The following is an 18,797-nucleotide window of genomic DNA, read 5'->3' as shown; positions in this document are numbered from 1 at the left end:
ACGTAAAAAGTTATATTTTAATCATTTTATTAATAAGTCCACCTGGATGTAGATGGAAGTTAAAAAATGAAAAGCAAACGAACATAGTTGCATTCAGATGATTCATCTGGATGCATGGACGAAATGAAGAAACGAACAACACCCAGATGGAGCATGTGGATAAAACATCTAGATGGACCATCTGGACGCATCTGTACAAACGAACAGGCCTAATTTCTGAAACAGAAAAGTATCTTTCAATTCGAATAAATACAGGATACACGAAATTCTCAGACTAAACAAGCTGGAAATTAGTTCCATCACATGCATGCAACCTATGAGTTCAGCCAAGATATATGAATCTGTGTGTCCTTCAACAGATTGGAGAAAACTGAAACATTCATTGGAAAAAAGAGATCAACAATTGATAAAACTCGAGATTACTGAGAGATGAAAGATGGGATCGTACACAGATGGTGTTCTCCGAATCTAGGATTGGCGAGCTCGTATCGAAGCTTCTGAATGTTCTCCGAAGTAGTGCGGATGAAGTAAACAGCTTTCAGATGCGACATTGATTCTTTCGAAGCGGAGATTGAATCTATCGTGTTCCACGAGAAACACTTCTTTCTGAAGCAGCTCTGATTGCGAATACACGATGCTCACATTGCTAACCTGCAACTCAAAACACATTGAAGATGATGCCTACATTATTGTGAATCGGAGAAGATTAGTGGTTGGTTACTGGATTTTATACCGTTTCGGAGTCGAGTATGAGGAGAACCTTCATGCCGGAGATATCGTGGAGCATCCGGTTGATGTAATCACGCACAGAGGTAACCAGCACCATCGTTCGATCAGATCTCATGCGAATGGTTTTGTCAATTTGCAAGGCTTGGCGAATTCCTTTGAGTCTTTCAGATCTTCCATTAATCTAGAAATGAATGAATTGCCGAGACGGAGAAATTAAGTTTTTATTTTTGCATAACAAACCCTATTGGATTGGGTATTTCCCTTTGATGAACACTAACTTTTTTATTTGTCAATTAACTTTTTTTATTTCCCTTTGATGAACACTAGATGATGAGGACCGAGCCTTAGCAAAACGTACCCCCCTCCCATTTTACCTTAGAAACAGAGCATATAGTTCATAGCTTGAATGCTTCCAGTGCACTCCACACCACACCACACCACACCACCGCCTGTCATCTCAGCGATGACTTGTTGAACTGGTTTTTCATGCTCTCTAGGGTTCACAAATTCGACCACACCCAACTTCTTTAGCTGCTAATAGCATATCAAACTCATTATAAGTGAACGACATTAGATTAGAGAAGGACACAGTCAAACACTAATCAATTTCTAACTACCTTCCTCGAATCTATTGGGGTTGGGACCGACACCAATGATCCTAGCAGCACCAGAGGTTCTAGCACCTTCTGCAGCGGCCAAAAACCAACAGCACCAAGACCGAAAATGGCAACACTTTGACCTCTCTTTGGTTTAGCTACATTCAAGGTTTCTCCTAGTCCAGTGTATTAAACCACAGCTAACTATGCAGACTTTGTCCAGAGGAGCATCCGGATTGACCTTAGCGACTTGGCAGGTGAAGGTCTGGGGGAGCTTGGATCTGTGCCTTGGTCTGTGGATGTGTCTGCTCCTTCAGAGCTAGAACAATCTGTTTCTCTGTTTGCTTCTGCTAAAGGGTTGCTAGAGCTTGAGGATCCCTTTACTTTATCATGTTGCAGCTTTGGCTTTGGTCTACGGATTGGTTGCATCTCTCATCTATGGATTGTCTCTGAAAGGCTGGAGATGGAGGTGGTAGAGGAGGTGTTAAGCTTTCTGGAACATTATGGGATGAAGAAGCATAAACATTAGCTGAGAAGGTATGCGAGTCCTTTTATGGTGGTTTATGCTTTCACCTTTCAAGACTTTGCTAAGCTCCACCATACAAGTGTGGAATTGAGCGGCTCACTAACAAGTCAAATTCCACTACAAGGGAAGACACATTGAAGCATATTCAGAGAAAAACTGGCTGAAGCTGAACTCGCTAAGTCTATACCGGACAATATCTCTCTAGAGTCTAGTTACAGCCTTTGAACCTGGTTTCATCTCCTGGTGTCTAAAGGGTAATAAGCAATTCCACAGGACCTGGTTTAATAACTCGAATATTTTTAACTTATAACTATCTTACTAGAATTAATCTGTTACGACGGTCAGGTAAAAAGATAAGACACGAAATCAACTAACTAAACAAAGCATAAAAACAACGGTTATATATCTGTATGTCATTGGGGATAAGAGTGTAATTTTGTGAGTTACTGATTCGATTAGGTGGCTTTCTCATTAAACACTACCTAATTTCTATTCTTCACCTAATAACACTTACACTCTCACTACACCTAATGGTCAGGTATCTAACACTTACACCATCAACTAATGTTCTTCATCATCCAACACTAACCATCTCACACTAACTATCTAACACTTTCACTATATATATATTATCTTAATCAAACACATTTCTCAATCAAACATCAAAAGCAATGATCAAAATAGCGATTATCCTAGTTTTGTTAATTGCTCGTGGCAATATACATCTTTCAGAAGGGAACCTAAGGCCGGGGTTCTACAAGGAAGAGTGTGCATCGGCGGAAGAGATCGTCCGCGGCGTTGTTGAAGGGAGCGTGGCGAGGAACCCAAGAAACGCGGCGATATTACTCCGGCTGCAGTTCCACGACTGCTTCGTTGGAGTAAGCTTAGTCAGTACAAACATGTTTCTTTTTTTATTTCTTGAGAGATTTAACATCTCTTTTTGGTTTCTCACTTTTGAAGGGATGTGACGCCTCAATATTGTTAAAACGAGATGGTGAGGACGATGAGAGTTCCGCGGTGGGCAACGCAGGGGTGGGAGGATTTGAAATCATAGATGAAGCCAAAGCTGCCACTGAGAAGGCGTGTCCAGGAGTTGTGTCTTGCGCTGACATCGTTGCTCTTGCTGCTAGAGACGCTGTCGTTACGGTAAATACTTTACTTGCGACCAAAGAAAGAGATAATATTTTTTTGTTTTTTTTGGGGTTATATATATATATATTACAAGAGTATAGTGATAGTAAATTCATTCAACTCTGTTTATATATTTGCGGCATTCACCGAAACTGAAAGTGATTGGATGATGTATGTCTCATTTTTCTCTCCGGGATGAAACTAATCATAATATATGGAACAGGCAAGAGGACCTCATTATGAGGTCCCAACAGGTCGGAGAGATGGCCTGACAGCTGAGAAGATGAAGGCAGCTAACTTGCCAGATCCTCAAGAGTCCATCAAGACGTTAAAGTCGAAGTTCAGAGAGAAGGGCCTTTCAGAGAAAGACCTTGTCATTCTCAGTGCTGGTAAGCTATGCTATTATTCTAATTAATCTATCTACACAACTCATTATTAAACTATATATTTCTGTTTTATAGGTGCACATACAATAGGCACAGTCGCCTGTTTCTTTGTCACACAGCGTCTGGACTCTGAGGATCCTACTATAGACCCAACATTCTTCAAAATGCTGAGGTCTACATGCCCCCAAGGTGGGGATGTCAATGTGAGACTTCCCCTGGACTTGGGAAGCTCATTGACATTTGATGGCCATATCTTCCACAACATCAAAAAGGGGAGAGGAGTCATCCAATCCGATGCTGCTTTATATCAAGATAGTGACACAAAGAAGATCATCGATTCCTTATTGTCTGCTAATATGACTTTGAAGGATCATTTCTTTTCAGATTTTAGTAAATCAATGGTGAAGATGGGATCTATAGGAGTGAAGATTGGTGTCGAGGGAGAGATCCGACACCAATGTAACACCACAAACTAAAATTTCGATTTAAATAATGATGTATAAATTTTGGTTGATTCGGTTTATTTCAGTTTATTTGATTTATGTGGTCAAAATGTCTCAAACTGGTCGGTTTTTGCTTGCCGGATGAACCGGAAACTGACTAAATCTTTTAGTCCACCAATCGGTTTATAACTTCAACCGGATAGTAAACAGAATCGATTTTTTTTTTTGTCAATTCGGTTCCAACCGGAAGCTCAGGACTACTTTGAGAGTTAACAATCGGGGCTCACAACATCAGACTTGGCTCCTGATTTGATTCTTTCTCCAAAGTCGCGTCTTCTCCGATCTGGGGGTCTCTCCACAGACTCTACCTCTGACCCTACCCAATCACTCCATGGGGGAACACAAGGCCGCCACCGACGGCGAGTCGTCGAGGACCTCGCCAAAGTTATTAGCTGCTGCTGATCGGAAGTTACTCAAGGTGGAGCTCCGGCGAGGCGAGACGACGTACGTCTCGTGGAAGAAGCTTATGAAGGAGGCTAGCAAGGCTCATGGTTCATCGGTTTCGGCGTCTGACCCGGTTCCTAATGCTAACCCTAATCTTGAGGCTCACCTTGCACCGGTGAGTTCGTAAGCTCTGTTACATTTGCATAGATTTTGACACTTTTGCATCGAAAGGACCAACCTTTGCCTCTAAAGGACTAACCTTTGTCTTGTCCTCCTCCTGGGAGTTGAAATTTGCTTTTGGGAGTTCATCCAGACAGAACCTCACTGTTTTTAACTGATTGTCGGAATAACTCTTTTCTTGTCGGGTCGGATTAACTTTGTTATTGTCGGGTTAACTGATTGGTCGGGAAGGTTTCTGTAAGTCTTGGTAAAGTGAATTGTTCTGTCATTGCTCCTTGGCATTGGGTTTCAATAAGTAAACTGTTGAAGCTAAGAAAAAACTACAACTTGACAGTGATTTGTTGTTGTCTAGTCTCGTTCAGTAATTTGAACTGCGGTTCGGTATGTGATTTGGTTTCATCGCTAGTGACATTGTTGCAACCTCGTTTTGGTCGAATATGTCACTCACAATTTCATTTGAAGGAAACTGGAGACGTTTCTGGCATATGATTTGGATCATGTCAGTTTCTAATGCTTTTGTTGGTATATCCAATGCAGGGTCCACCAGCAGAAGGTGAAATGGTCGACCAACCTCATTCTAATCGTTTCAACGCCGTTATTGAGAAGATCGAAAGGCTCTACATGGTATGTTTCCCTATTTTTTTCTCACCATTGTTGTGTCTATTGTTTAGCAGTACTAGTTAGATGAATGTTTTTGATTTCTAGGGGAGAGATAGTAGTGATGGGGAAGAGTTAGATGGTGCTCCAGACGATGACGAGTATGACACTGAAGATTCATTCATCGATGACGTTGAATTGGTCAGACAGTATAGATATCCTCCATATGTTTGTTTTCCTTATAAGATCAAAGTGTATCTTGATAGCTGACACATTATTCTTCTTTTTTTCTTTGCATTCTAGGATGAGTATTTTGAAGTTGATGATGCGAAAATTAAACATGATGGGTTTTTTGTCAACAAAGGAAAGTTAGAACAGATGTAAGTCTCTCTTGTCCTCTTAATTGCAAAACGCAGTGACCAATAAATACCATTTCATAGCAGTGTGGGCTCTGATTATAGATAGGATTCATGTTCTCACAGTTTCTCTATACATATGCTATCTTCCATTTACCAGTTTTATCTAAAATTGTGAATTCTTTTTTTTCTACAACAGTGAACCGTCCACAGCAACAATGTCAAACCAAAAGCCAAAGAAAAGGCAAAGGAAAGAGTCAGCAAAACCTCCCGGCGATGTTGTTGATGTATCCAGAAAACAAGCCAAGATAGCCAAGACAGATGGGGGAAGGGTAGTAAGTACCATTGCTTGCAAATGACTTTTTGAATCCTTAAGAGTTTCAGTCAAGAAGATTGATAACATGAATGCTAAATTCCAGGATCAATCAGCTGCTTCTGGGCCTTCGCTGAAGAAAAAAATCAGTGATTCAAAGACAGTGCAGGATTCGGTTTCTCCTTTAAAACCTCAAAGTGGCAATGACTTGGAAAATGTGAAGCATAGTGATAAAGCGAATCTGCTGAGAAACGCCCTAAGTCCGAGGTCAAAGGCAGCTGAATCTTCTGGGGCCCTTCATATGAAGCACAGCAACAAAGGTGCTCATCAGCTATCTAATTCCCTGCCAGGGAAATCTGGGCCAGATGTTTTGGCTAAATCAACAGTAGTCCGTCAGAAGGAAAACACTGACAATGCAATATTAAGCAGACAATCTATTCAGAGAAAAGGCGGTTCTAATGCCAGGCCTAAAACCTCAACACTTGAGAAAGCCTTCAGGGAATTGGAGAAGGTGGTCGCTGAATGTGAGTGAGCACTTCTTCACTACGTGTATTGGGAGTTTAAATACAATTTTAGCAAACTATAATGTACAATTTTTATTGCAGCAAGGCCTCCTGCTGCTGCCACTGAGAATCAAGATGCTGATACCTCCTCATCCCAAGCAGTGAAGAGGAGATTGCCAGGAGACGTTAAATCAAAGCTTGCTAAAGTTGCTAGGATTGCGGTAATCAAACTCTTATGTATGTTTCTTTTCTTTTTTCTCTTAATACATCTTCCAGATGTATTGAGATTTTTATTTTCATTGAAGCAGGCGAGCCAAGGGAATGTATCAGGAGAGTTGATCAATCGTCTCATGAGCATTGTCGGTCATCTAATACAAGTTAGATCGCTGAAGGTACAGAGACTTGTTATTTGAATGGAGTTGTGATTCTTACTTAGGCATAAGATTATATAATGGTTATTGTTACAGAGGAACTTGAAAATCATGATTGATTCCGGAGACTCTGCAAATCGAGAGAAAGATAACAAGTTTCAACGTATCAAGAATGAAGTTGTTGAGATGTTAAAAACACAAGTTCCATTGATTGAGTCCCAGGTTCTCTCTCTTCTACTCAAGTAATTTCACTGATTTGATTTTCAAATGGTTTTCTTATCTGGTGCTTTTAGATAGATACTTTTGTTCTTGTCTCTGTTGTTGGCTTTAAACATCCATTGTCAATGAATGCTTCTCTCTGATAATGGTTATACTGCCATAAATGGTTTCACAGGCAACCAATCAGGAAGCTGGAACATCAGACGATTTTCAAGATGTTGGTCCACCTACGAAGAAGAAGTTTGTCATGGATGCAGCGATGGAGGACAAACTATGTGATCTATATGACATCTTCGTTGATGTAATTAAGATTTTTCCATCTTTTTGGCAACCTTACATAACAGTGCTTAACTTGTTAGATCCAGACTTGAAGTGTGAACATAGTTTTGTGTTCTGTTTTGTTTTTTGGTAATAAATAGGGATTGGATGAAGATTCAGGTCCACATATCAGAAAGCTTTATGCAAATGTAAGTTCTTTATCTTTTTTGCTTTCTAAGCTCATTCAAAGTCACTAGACTAGACCTTGCTTAAACTTTAATATTGGTAATCATATCTTCCTTACCTGAGTTTTTTTTGTGATTTATTCATGCTCCAGTTAGCTGAACTATGGCCAAATAGGTTAATGGACAATCATGGGATCAAGCGTGCCATTTGCCGGGCAAAGGAAAGGCGGAGAGCATTGTATGAAAATCATGGGAAGGATGTGGTATGATCATAGACTGTTTCCGTTATCTCAGCAAGTCTCTCTGCAGTATGGTCATTTATCAGCTCTTTTCTTATTGAAGGGTCAAGGGAAGATGACTAAGAGGAAACAGACGCTACCAAAACCAGAGGGTACTACTGCCTATCCCGAGAAGGCTTCAAGTGTTGGAGATAAAACAACAGGTGTTGTTGTCCCAAGCGCAACCACCACGTCCTTAGACACCACTCAACCTACAGTTGACAAATCAAAGCAGCAACATGAGAAACTGAAGGGATCCTCAAGCTCTTCAGCAGAAGCAAAAGCAGCCAGAAAAAAGACAGAAAAGGCTGTTGAAGTTTCTCACTTGGCCACAGAGAAAGCTATTGTTCTTGCTCTGAAGCAGCAGACACAAGCTCCCCCGGACCTGAACCTGCCAAGTTAAAGCACTCCGGCCTAGTTTCTGTAGTTGAAGCCTGGCTCTAGCCTTGCCTTTGTTTGTAACTTTAATGTATCTTCTAATTTTGCGTCTAGTCATAATTTTTCCGAGTGTATTTTCTTTGAAGTAGGAGAGGAAGTCCTACTTCCTCTCTCATGTGTACAAATTATCAAGTTTTTTTCAAAAGAAGCTTGTTTTTATTTGCTTTTAATTACCAAGCAAGTATGGTTAGAAATGGATGTTTATGAAATAATAACATTCTCATGACTAGCTGCATCAAAAAGTCATGAATCATATGTAGACATAGTTACATAGTTTCTGAAATGTTGCAGACATTATTATGACTCTGTTGCTTCATTATATGATGAAAATAATGACAATAATAATTTTACTTATGCGATGTTTGCTCTATAGATTTAACTAACAAAATGAGACAAAGAAAAGCGCACATACATTTATATTCAGAAACTAAGAACACAAGTGACAACAAAGATTCAAAATCACTTAAAAAGAAAGAAAAAAACAAAATACAAAGCCAGAAAAGCAGATGCCAGATTATCAATTATTAAATTTGGCATTAAGAGAAAATAATACAACATGAGGGCAAGGAAAAAACAGTGATAGTAACATTTTCAGAGAGTCTTTACAGCTAGAAAACGAGGCTCTTTAGGCATGAACTTCTGGTTTGCATAGACATCCATATAATCTCCAAACACATACTTTGGATACTTCTTCTCACTTCCTTCCTCCGCCGCTGCCGTCATCTCCGGTGGACCAATGGCCGCCTTGTACGACGGGTTGTAGAAGGAAGCTATTGACCTCCGGTTTCCATTTTCCCTGGCCAACACTCTGTGCCATGCACTCTTGTACCTGCCAAATCCATCTTGGTTTAAAATCTAAAACCCAAAATCTCAAAACGTATTTTGTTAAACCGGTTTTATTCTGAATGAAAATGAAGCTAGAAATGTTTAATCCAGATAAACCAAACCGGTCTAGTTCCAACACAATACAACCGGAAAATGTCTGATTAATTTAAATTTTAATTTAGTCAAAATGTATATTTTTGAATATTTTAAGTTGTGAATTTTATTTCTTTATACGGTTTTTAGCATATACTCCGCTTATATATCAATAATTTATATTTTTAGTTCTGTATGATTTTAAGGTTTAACAGTGTAACTTTGATATAATTTAATAATATATTTGATATATGATAAAAATGAGCTTAAAAGGTGTTACCTTCCATTGCTAAGAACTTCAATCTGATCACCAGTGTTGATAACAATAGCATTAGGCAGCGGCTGAACATCGATCCACTCTCCATCTTTCAACACCTGAAGACCATCGTACTCATCGTCTTGGAACAGCAAAACGACACCTCCTGCATCAGTATGAGCTCGAAGGCCATTGACGAGCTCAGGATGAGGACAAGGTGGGTAATGGCTGACTTTGGTTCCAAAGAAAGCCGTCTCTTCTCCATCTTCCATCCCTTCGTTAAAAGCTTTCTTTATGTAACCTTTAGGTAAGCCCAAGTTCTCGTCAATCACTTCCATCATCTTGCTCGCTAGCTTCCTCACTTCTCCTCTGTATTCTACCATCGTCTCTCTGTTTTTGGAGGAAAAAACAAAATGACAAAAAAAAGTTTTGGTTTTTTGAAAATGGGTTTGAGTGAGAAGAGAGAGTTTGTGTGTTTACTTGAAGTTGGAAGTGTTGCATGGCCATTCGTTTTCGCTGTGGTCTAAGAGAGTGAAGTTATCTTCCCAGTCAACGTTTTCGAGTTTCTCGGTGGAGTTTTTCTGAAGCAGGTCGTTGAGCAGCTTCACAGGTGTTGAGGTCTTGAATGCTTCTGCTCTCTCTGTTTTGTAGCACTCTGAGCTTAGATTCTTCACCTTTTCAAGAAGCTCCAATGGAATCCCATGGTTCACCAGCTACACAGAAACAGAGTGATGAGCTCATCAAAAAACAGAGAGAAACAGAGAGACATAAAGTTCTGATTTTTAAGAGTTGAACCTGGAAAAATCCCCATTCTTCGCAAGCTTTAGCGATTTCAGAGAGTGTCTTCTCTCTTTCGTCACCATTGATCTTGGAGAAATCAATCACAGGAACCGCCATTTCAGAGCGAGATGTGTATTAAGGCAAAAAGCTCTGTTTTTAAAAAGTCAAAGACGACTCTGTTTTTGTTAATTAGATTTAGTTGTGAGGATTATGGAAAGCTTAGGACTTTATTTATAGTACACCCTGATTTTCCCCTTTTGTTTTTTTTTTTATTTTGTCAAAGAAAATTAGATTAAAATGTCAACTATTCATTTCTAAGTATTTGCTTTATTTCATTAACTTTTAAGCTTAAAGATACAGTTGGATCTTATATTCATATTAAAAAGGTTTAAAGGTTATAACAATCACCAAAATCGATGTGCATAGGTGATAAGGTTTCAAGCTTATAATAATCACCAAAATCGATGTGCATAGGTGATTTTATTATCCTGAAGCAGTTTCAGTTTTGTCCATCCATCTTCTTGACTTGAAATTTTGATGTGGAACATTATTAGTATGGCAATTGGAAAAAAAATTAGTTCCTTTTACAAGACTATTTCATTGTTCAAACAATAAAAGTGAACTCCAATCATTTTGAACAATTTCTCCCATTTGATTGTTATGAGACACGTTCTTTCTCATAATTTATTATTTTTATACGTGAATAATGAATTTATAAAATTAAAGACAGGGTTACTATTGTCATCGAAATACTAAAAACACACATAATTTGAATATCATATTTTAGTATACAATATAGATATACTTGAATTCCATTAGATACGCAAGGCGGTTAATATATCCAATGTTGATAAAAACATTGTTTTATACATTAACGTCGGTTAATTATAATATTATAAATTATGAAAAATGTTATATAAATAATTTTATAACTATAAATGTTCTTCTTTGAACCGCTTTATGAAAATTCACGGTTTTACTTGTATTTTGATGAAGATTTATTTATTTTATTAATTTGTATTATTTTTTTTGTGGCTTGAACTCTAATCTCTTAATATAAAGTACTAATTAACTCTCTCAATTAAACCAATGGACTAAAAGTGTTTCAATATTAGATATAGATATACTTGAATTCCATTAGGTCTTGATGTTAACACAAGACGGTTAATATATCCGATCAAATTTTTTTTTTAATTGGTGCCGAATCAAATTTAGATTACTTAATAAAAACATTGTTTTATATATTAACGTTGGTTAATTATAATATTATAAATGATGAAAAATGTTATATAAATAATTTTATAACTATAAATGTTATTCTTTTGAACCGCTTTATGAAAATTTACGGTTTTACTTGTATTTTGATGAAGATCTATTTACTTTATTAATTTGTATAAAAAATTTTGTGGTTCGAAACTCTAATCTCTTAATATAAAGTACTAATTAACTCTCTCAATTAAACCAATGGACTAAAAGTGTTTCAACATTTTGTTCTGTATTGCGAGTCAAGATTATATTAAAATTTATCCCAAAATTTATGTTAAAATTTATCCCTATTACTCCTCACTTTAGATTAAGGTTGAGATCATTCATACGTGATTAGTTAGCATAAAAAGAAAGAGACATAGATATGGGTTTGAATAACTGGATGCCTCTTTTATATCTTTACGAGTTATGAACGTGGAAAGTAATGATAGGTTTTGAGAATTATATCCAAAATAATCATAGACACTTGTTTTCATGACATATGTGGACAAAGGGAACACATGGGAAGAGGGAGGGGGGGATTGATTCATATACAGATATCAGTGGAAGAAAGAGCATATGCATTTTACTTTTGTAAAGCTACAAACTATAATAGTCGAAGATGATTCATATATTTTTGTCGTCATGGTAGAATATAATTAACAAAAAAATATTTAGAAAATTAGAGGTAATGCTATTAGTTGAAATATTTGTCTTTACAGCACAGCCATCTCTGCTGTACACATGAGCAGGTGATGCCTCTTTTTGTTTTCGTCCCAAATATCCATGCCTTTGTTAGCATATACGAGCATGGTAACAAATCTCCTATATATTAATTGAGAAGCATTTGAAAAATTAGAACCTTAATTTTATATTAATTAAAAAAAACCCCAAATCCTAGGTGGCACTCTAAATGCCTTCTAAATTCCATTTCAAGGAATTTTAGAGCATCTAATATAAAATATAGTTTAATCTAATGGTATCACATTATTTCATAATTATATAACACTAGAGAACATTATATTAACCTAAAATATAGAAAGTGTGTATTCTTTCCTTAAATAAAAGCTACGGAATTATCTAATATGATTTACATATATATGGCAATTAATGATTATGAATAATAAAGATTTGATAACAATTTTTGCATCCTTCTTCATTTTTGTTTAAATTTATATTTTTAAAAAAATTAAACAATCACATTAACCATATAATAAAAAATTTAAATTTTTTCTTATATGTTATATTTTGAATTTTTTAAAATGACTTTAAAATTACAAAAATGAGGAAACCTTATATGTTATATTTTTTTTTTTAAAACGACTTTAAAATACAAAAATGAGGACATCTTATATGGTATATTTTTCTTATATGTTAGAATTTTCTTATATGTTATATTTTGAATTTTTTTTAAAACGACTTTAAATTACAAAAATGTAAGTTTTCCTTAAGTATACGACTAGAAACATTAAAATGACATGTATCAATTCGATGGTTGATTTGAAAGCTTTGAAAACCATATGGAAGATAAAAGTCAAAATAATTTAACTATAGAAACAATACTATTCACTTGTTTCAAGAATGTGTTCGATGGAAAAAATAAGGTTTTTATGTCATAATTTGTTTAATGTCCACTAGAGAACATTATATTAACCTAAAATGTAAGAAATGTGTATTCTTTCCTTAAATAAAAGCTACAGAATTACCTAATATGATTTATATATATATGACAATTAATGATTATGAATAATAAAGATTTGATAACAATTTTTGCATCATTCTTCATTTTTGTTTAATTTTATATTATTAAAAAAATAAACAATCACATTAACTCTATAATAAAAAAATTAGATTTTTCTTATAAGTTATATTTTGAATTTTTAAAAATGACTTTAAAATACAAAAATGAGGAAACCTTATATGTTATATATATTTTTTAAAACGACTTTAAAATACAAAAATGAGGAAACCTTATATGTTATATTTTTCTTATATGTTAGATTTTTTCTTATATGTTATATTTTGAATTTTTTAAAACGACTTTAAATTATAAAAATGTAAGTTTTCCTTAAGTATATGACTAAAAATATTTAAATGACATGTATCAGTTTTGTGTTAAAAAAAAGAGACATGTATCAATTTGATGGTTGATTTGAAAGCTTTCAAAACCATATGTAAGATAAAAGTCAAAATAATTTAACTGTGAAAACAATACTGTTCACTTTTTCAAGAATGTGTTCGAGGAAAAAAATAAGGTTTTTATGTCATAATTTGTTTAATGTACACTAGAGAACATTATATTAACCTAAAATATAAGAAGTGTGTATTCTTTCACAAAATAAAAATTACGAAATTACCTAATATGATTTACATATATATGACAATTAATGATTATAAATAATAAAGATTTGATAACAATTTTTGCATCCTTCTTCATTTTGTTTAATTTTATATTATTAAAAAAATAAACAATCACATTAACCGTATAATAAAAAAATTAGACTTTTTCTTATATGTTATATTTTGAATTTTTTTAAATGACTTTAAATTACAAAAATGTGGAAACCTTATATGTTATATATATTTTTTAAAACGACTTTAAAATACAAAAATGAGGACACCTTATATGTTATATTTTTCTTATATGTTAGATTTTTTCTTATATGTTATATTTTGAATTTTATAAAACGACTTTAAATTACAAAAATGTAAGTTTTCCTTAAGTATATGACTAAAAACATTAAAATGACATGTATCAATTCGATGGTTGATTTGAAAGCTTTCAAAACCATATGGAAGATAAAAGTCAAAATAATTCAACTGTGAAAACAATACTGTTCACTTTTTTCAAGAATGTGTTCTATGGAAAAATAAGGCTTTTATGTCATAATTTGTTTAATGTTCAATCCGATCAATCCCATGATGTATTAATTATAGTTTTGTTCCATTATTTTTAATAAAAATTGATCCGATCCATCGGAAATAAATTATATAATAACAACAAAAATATTTTATATATATAAATAAAATGATCAAATATATAAAAGAAACTATCGAAATATATACAAATAAATTCACCCTGCGCAAGGCGCAGGTCTTATCCTAGTTATTTAGTATATTCTATTTTTGAATATCCTCTTAGCATATTTTTAATATACTCAATACAGATGCTGGGATCAATATTACCAAATATGATCACATCATATAATCTGTATAAAATTTTCATATTTTGGTCAAGTCGGTACAAAGTAGATCATTTGTGGCTGACTGTTACACAAATTAATTATCTTTATGTCTATTCGTTAATAATGTACTGACTGACGTACTTCGGGAGTTGTACATTTGTAGCAAATATTAATTTGTTTATTTATTCCTCTCTCCGTTTTTTAATATAAATCGTTTTAAAATTGTGCATTTAGATTAAAAAATCATTAATTTTTTATATTTTTTAAACAAAAACATCATTAATTATTTATCTAACCACAAATCAACCAATAATAAAATAAAATGTATATTATTACTAATCAAATAATATTAAGTGTTAATAAATTTTATATAGAAAACCAAAAAATCATATAATTTAGAACATACAAATTTCTCTAAAACTATTTATATTAAAAAACGGCCGGAGTATGTACAAGGTTAACATTATAAACTATTGAAAACAAGTGTGCACTTATCGATTTTGTTTTTTTTGTCAACTGACAAATAATTTTCCTTAGACTAAAATTTGAAGTATGTTTCTAACACGATTTTTTTAATTATGGTACTGCACTCCCATCTGTCGGTGCATGTGTATGTATAATGTTTTTTCAGCTGCTATATGCATGCTTAAACGTAAATCATCAAAGTTTGTGACAGAGTTAGAATTAGATCTGAATTATTTGATTTTGCTAGTAGTTATGATAGTGGTTTGTCATATGGATCTCTGTTGTATGTTTGTTAGTATTATTGACATTATTGATACATTTCTATTCTATGGTTTAGTGATAGTTGATACATTTTCATCTTATAATTATTTGATTTTGCTAGTAGTTATGATAGTGGTTTGTCATAAGGATCTCTCACTACAAGAAAACAGCGGTATTCTGACGGACATTCCGACGGAAAATGAAATCTTCGGAATTTCCCGAGGAAATTCCGAGAAAATATCAATCCGTCAGAATATTCCGAGGAAATTCCGAGGAAAAATGTGTTCCTCGGAAAAAACCGATGAATTCCGAGGAAATATTATAGGGATTTTACAAAATTCCGAAGAAATTCCGACGAACTAGTGATCGATCGATGCGTTTTTGGACATATTCCCATCGATCGATCACATTGTTACGCTTTGGTCCATCTTAGTGATTGATCGATGCGTTTTTGGACATAAATCCATCGATCGATCCGTTTATAAAAAAACATTCAAGATTTTGAAACCCCAAACACTAGTTCCTCGGAATTTCCTCGGAATATTCCGAGGAACACTTGATATCCTCGATCGATCGATGGGATAATCTCATCGATCAATCACATTGTTACGCTTTGGTCCATCTTAGTGATCGATCGATGCGTTTTTGGACATATATCCATCGATCGATCCGTTTAAAAAAACATTGACGTTTTGAAACCCCAAACACTAGTTCCTCGGAATTTCCTCGGAATATTTCGACGGAATTCCGAGGAAGAAAAGGGTTTCCTCTGAATTCCCTCGGAATATTCCGAGGAAATTCCGAGAAAATAGGGTTTTTAAACCGAAAACAACGTTTTGCGGTTTGAATAACACCTATATAACCCTTATTAAGTGTCTTACGTTCATTATGAAGTCAAAAATTTGTTCCTTACCCTATAATAAACACTTTTCCGATTGTATGAACGAAATCCCCACAACATAAGAGAAACACTTATACACTTTAATGAACGGTAAAGGGAATACTTACAATTCGTTTTGAAATTTGTTATTTTATGGTTTATGCTCATCTATACAAAGAATCCTCAATGGTATGCATTACAATTGTATAAGAAATGAAATACGGCAAAAAAATTGATGTTTTGAAACCTCAAACACTAGTTACTCGGTATTTTCTCGGTATTTTCTCGGAATATTCCGAGGAAATTCCGAGGAACAATATAAATTAATAGAAATACATGCACAGGATATTCTTTTTCCTCGAATTAATGAAAATATTCCGAGAAAATTCCGACGGATATTTAAGTGGCCGTCGGAATTTCCTCGGAATATTTTCATTTAACCGGGCAAACAAGCCGCCAAATATTTCGCGAAAATTGAAATTGAAAATACTGAGGGAATTCCGACGGAAAATATCCGTCGGACCCAAGGTTTTATAAACTCGAAACGCATCTTCTTCCCCACTTCTCTCTTCTTCCTCTCCGGCGATCTCTCTCTCCTTCCGGCGTTCTCCACCTTCTCTCGCGACGATCTCTCCGGCGAATCCTTTCCATTCTCTTACAAATCATGTAAGGACTCTATCCCACTCTCTTAGGTCCTATTTGTTAGGTTTTTAAGTAGATTTGATGATTTTAGAAGGTTTTTGATAGATTTTTGTTAGGGTGATTGGGTAGGATTGTGATTTGTTGTGTAATAGGTTTAGAATTGTGATTTGGTTGTGTTGAATTGATTTAGAACTTTTTTTTATAAATTATTCATTATTTTTTTTATTTACAAAACGTTTTTTCTATATAAATTCGATTTTACAAAACGTTTTTTGTATATAAATTCGATTTTTGGATTTATAAAAGATGATTTCATATTTATAAAAATATTTATATTTATTAAAACTAATTTTGTATTTATAAAACATTTTTTTGATTTATAAACACTATTTTTTTATTTTTGTATTTATAAAAACTATTTTTAAATATACAAACCGTTCTTTGTATATAAATTCGTTTTTTGGATTTATAAAAGATGATTTCATATTTTGAAATTAATTTTGTATTTATAAAATATTTTTTTGATTTATAAACACTATTTTATTATTTTTTGTATTTATAAAAACTATTTTGTATTTATAAAATGATGATTTCATATCTATAAAAATATTTATATTTATAAAACTAATTTTGTATTTATAAAACATTTTTTGATTTATAAACACTATTTTATTATTTTTTGTATTTATAAAAACTATTTTGTATTTATAAAAAGATGATTTCATATTTTTTAAAACTAATTTTGTATTTATAAAACATTTTTTTTATTTATAAAAACTATTTTATTATTTTTTGTATTTTAAATATGTTTTCTATTTCAATTTTAATTTTATATTTTCGAATTTTAATTTAAAAAATAAATTAATTTTTTTTTTTTTTAATTTTGGAAATATTCTGAGGTAGTTTATCCCTCGGAATATTCCGACGACATCTTCCTCGGAATATCCCTCGGAATATTCCGACGACATCTTCCTCGGAATATTCCGAGGAATTTCCGACGAACTTGTGGTCCTCGGAAATTCCGAGGAAATAGGGTTTCCTCGGAATTCCGTCGGAAATTTCCGAGGGATTTTCGAGGAAAGATGAATTTCCGAGGAATTATTTCCGAGGACTTTTTTCGTCGGTATGTCATCGGAATAGCGTTATTCCGAAGACATACCGACGATTTTTTCCCTCAGTATGCCGTTGTTTTCTTGTAGTGTCTGTTGTATGTTTGTCAGTATTATATATTGATGATACATTCATAGATAGTTGATACATTTTCATCTCATAGTTATCTGATTCTGCAATTGTAGTTTTTTTTTTTTTTTTTTTTTGTCACTGGGCGCTCTCTGGAATTCCGGAGGAGTCGAATCCGTGTGCCTTGAGATCCAGTTCACTCTAGTGTTTTACCACTAGGCTATTCTGCAATTGTAGTTATGATAGCGATTTGTTAGATGGATGTCTGTTATCGAGACTATTAATACATTTCCTTTTCATGATTATAAATTCGTTGGTATATGATTAATTGAAGAAAACTGTTTGCTCCCACTGTTTCACATGCACCACTATATTTTTTTTTTTTTGTCATTGCACCACTATAACCCTTAATATTGCACCACTATTTTTTTTGTCAATGCACCACTATAACCCTTAATATTGTGATTAACTATATACAGTAAAACTTTTATAATTTAATAATGTTGGAACTTTGGAAAATTACAGTTCAAAATTACTATTTATAGTATATTAATTTATAAATTTTTACTGTATACGAAACACCAAAGGATATTATTAGTACTTTTTATGTATAGTACTTTTTAATAGTTGATAAAAGGCAAAGCCGTCCATGATCACATGGGACTACACTTGGAAGTGGTGTTTGTATTAATAAATTGTTAGTTAATAATCGTTACTTTATTTATATAATATAAAGAGTAAATGGTTTGTCATCCAAATGCATTCCCCCATGCCACTGATCTAGTAAGATCAACGAGTAAAAATACTGACAACATAATAACTAGTAATTTATTTTCCAAAACAAATTGATTAACTTTAATATGTAAATGAAAAATTAAGAGAGGGGAGAAATACTAGATTAATTAGTCTTGAAGGGGAAACTGAGTGAAGCACATGGTGCTGTGATCTCTGTCTCTTTTATAGTTTTATGTTGCAGCAGCCAGCATGCAATCGAATCTAGGGACTATAAACTCCACTTAACTATAACATCTTT

At 33.8% G+C, this 18,797-nt stretch overlaps 3 protein-coding genes and 1 long non-coding RNA gene across 7 annotated transcripts; 2 read left to right on the top strand and 2 right to left on the bottom strand.

The window, feature by feature from the left end:
* Positions 1-217: 217 nt before the first annotated feature.
* On the bottom strand, positions 218-2,246 carry LOC125589242. The gene is made up of 3 exons (XR_007325416.1): positions 734-2,246; positions 449-651; positions 218-370 (listed from the first exon to the last, which is right to left on the bottom strand). It is a non-coding gene; the product is annotated as an uncharacterized LOC125589242 (long non-coding RNA).
* A 246-nt stretch (positions 2,247-2,492) lies between these two features.
* On the top strand, positions 2,493-3,910 carry LOC125589241 (peroxidase 13-like). The gene is made up of 4 exons (XM_048761765.1): positions 2,493-2,729; positions 2,812-2,997; positions 3,206-3,371; positions 3,444-3,910. The coding sequence occupies exons 1-4, from the start codon at positions 2,523-2,525 to the stop codon at positions 3,842-3,844; spliced, it is 960 nt and encodes a 319-aa protein (XP_048617722.1). The 5' UTR covers positions 2,493-2,522; the 3' UTR covers positions 3,845-3,910.
* Positions 3,911-4,001: 91 nt separating this feature from the next.
* On the top strand, positions 4,002-8,112 carry LOC111213115 (ubinuclein-2). 4 transcript variants are annotated; one of them, XM_048761764.1, is made up of 13 exons: positions 4,002-4,430; positions 4,973-5,059; positions 5,141-5,233; positions 5,336-5,412; positions 5,588-5,720; positions 5,808-6,225; positions 6,307-6,425; positions 6,513-6,596; positions 6,672-6,797; positions 6,970-7,095; positions 7,214-7,261; positions 7,390-7,500; positions 7,580-8,112. In XM_048761764.1, exons 1-13 carry the CDS (start codon positions 4,203-4,205, stop codon positions 7,916-7,918), a joined length of 1,989 nt encoding a protein of 662 aa, XP_048617721.1. In that variant the 5' UTR covers positions 4,002-4,202; the 3' UTR covers positions 7,919-8,112. The 4 variants fall into 4 exon arrangements, with proteins under 4 accessions (XP_048617721.1, XP_048617720.1, XP_048617719.1 ...); XM_048761763.1 differs by having other exon boundaries at positions 6,510-6,596; XM_048761762.1 differs by having other exon boundaries at positions 5,588-5,723.
* A 231-nt stretch (positions 8,113-8,343) lies between these two features.
* Positions 8,344-10,119, bottom strand: LOC111213114 (1-aminocyclopropane-1-carboxylate oxidase 5-like). Its single transcript, XM_048761766.1, has 4 exons — positions 9,923-10,119; positions 9,608-9,840; positions 9,152-9,517; positions 8,344-8,782 (listed from the first exon to the last, which is right to left on the bottom strand). Exons 1-4 carry the CDS (start codon positions 10,022-10,024, stop codon positions 8,545-8,547), a joined length of 939 nt encoding a protein of 312 aa, XP_048617723.1. The 5' UTR covers positions 10,025-10,119; the 3' UTR covers positions 8,344-8,544.
* Between the last annotated feature and the right edge of the window lie 8,678 nt (positions 10,120-18,797).

This window comes from Brassica napus, chromosome C6, assembly GCF_020379485.1.
Source record: "Brassica napus cultivar Da-Ae chromosome C6, Da-Ae, whole genome shotgun sequence".
In the NCBI taxonomy this organism is placed as follows: domain Eukaryota; kingdom Viridiplantae; phylum Streptophyta; class Magnoliopsida; order Brassicales; family Brassicaceae; genus Brassica; species Brassica napus.
The sequence above is the reverse complement of the archived record's forward strand: the minus strand, read 5'-3'. Positions and strand labels throughout refer to the sequence as shown.

Bases quoted from the DNA above. Each gene is read 5' to 3' on its own strand.
- LOC125589241 (XM_048761765.1), top strand. From the start codon at position 2,523: ATGATCAAAATAGCGATTATCCTAGTTTTGTTAATTGCTCGTGGCAAT. The intron at 2,998-3,205 runs GTAAATACTTTA...TATATGGAACAG, and splicing joins CTAGAGACGCTGTCGTTACG to GCAAGAGGACCTCATTATGA. The intron at 3,372-3,443 runs GTAAGCTATGCT...TCTGTTTTATAG, and splicing joins CCTTGTCATTCTCAGTGCTG to GTGCACATACAATAGGCACA.
- LOC111213115 (XM_048761760.1), top strand. From the start codon at position 4,203: ATGGGGGAACACAAGGCCGCCACCGACGGCGAGTCGTCGAGGACCTCG. The intron at 4,431-4,972 runs GTGAGTTCGTAA...TATCCAATGCAG, and splicing joins TTGAGGCTCACCTTGCACCG to GGTCCACCAGCAGAAGGTGA. The intron at 5,060-5,140 runs GTATGTTTCCCT...TTTGATTTCTAG, and splicing joins AGATCGAAAGGCTCTACATG to GGGAGAGATAGTAGTGATGG.
- LOC111213114 (XM_048761766.1), bottom strand. From the start codon at position 10,024: ATGGCGGTTCCTGTGATTGATTTCTCCAAGATCAATGGTGACGAAAGA. The intron at 9,518-9,607 runs GTAAACACACAA...CTCCAAAAACAG, and splicing joins TGCAACACTTCCAACTTCAA to AGAGACGATGGTAGAATACA. The intron at 8,783-9,151 runs GTAACACCTTTT...TGGATTTGGCAG, and splicing joins GAAGTTCTTAGCAATGGAAG to GTACAAGAGTGCATGGCACA.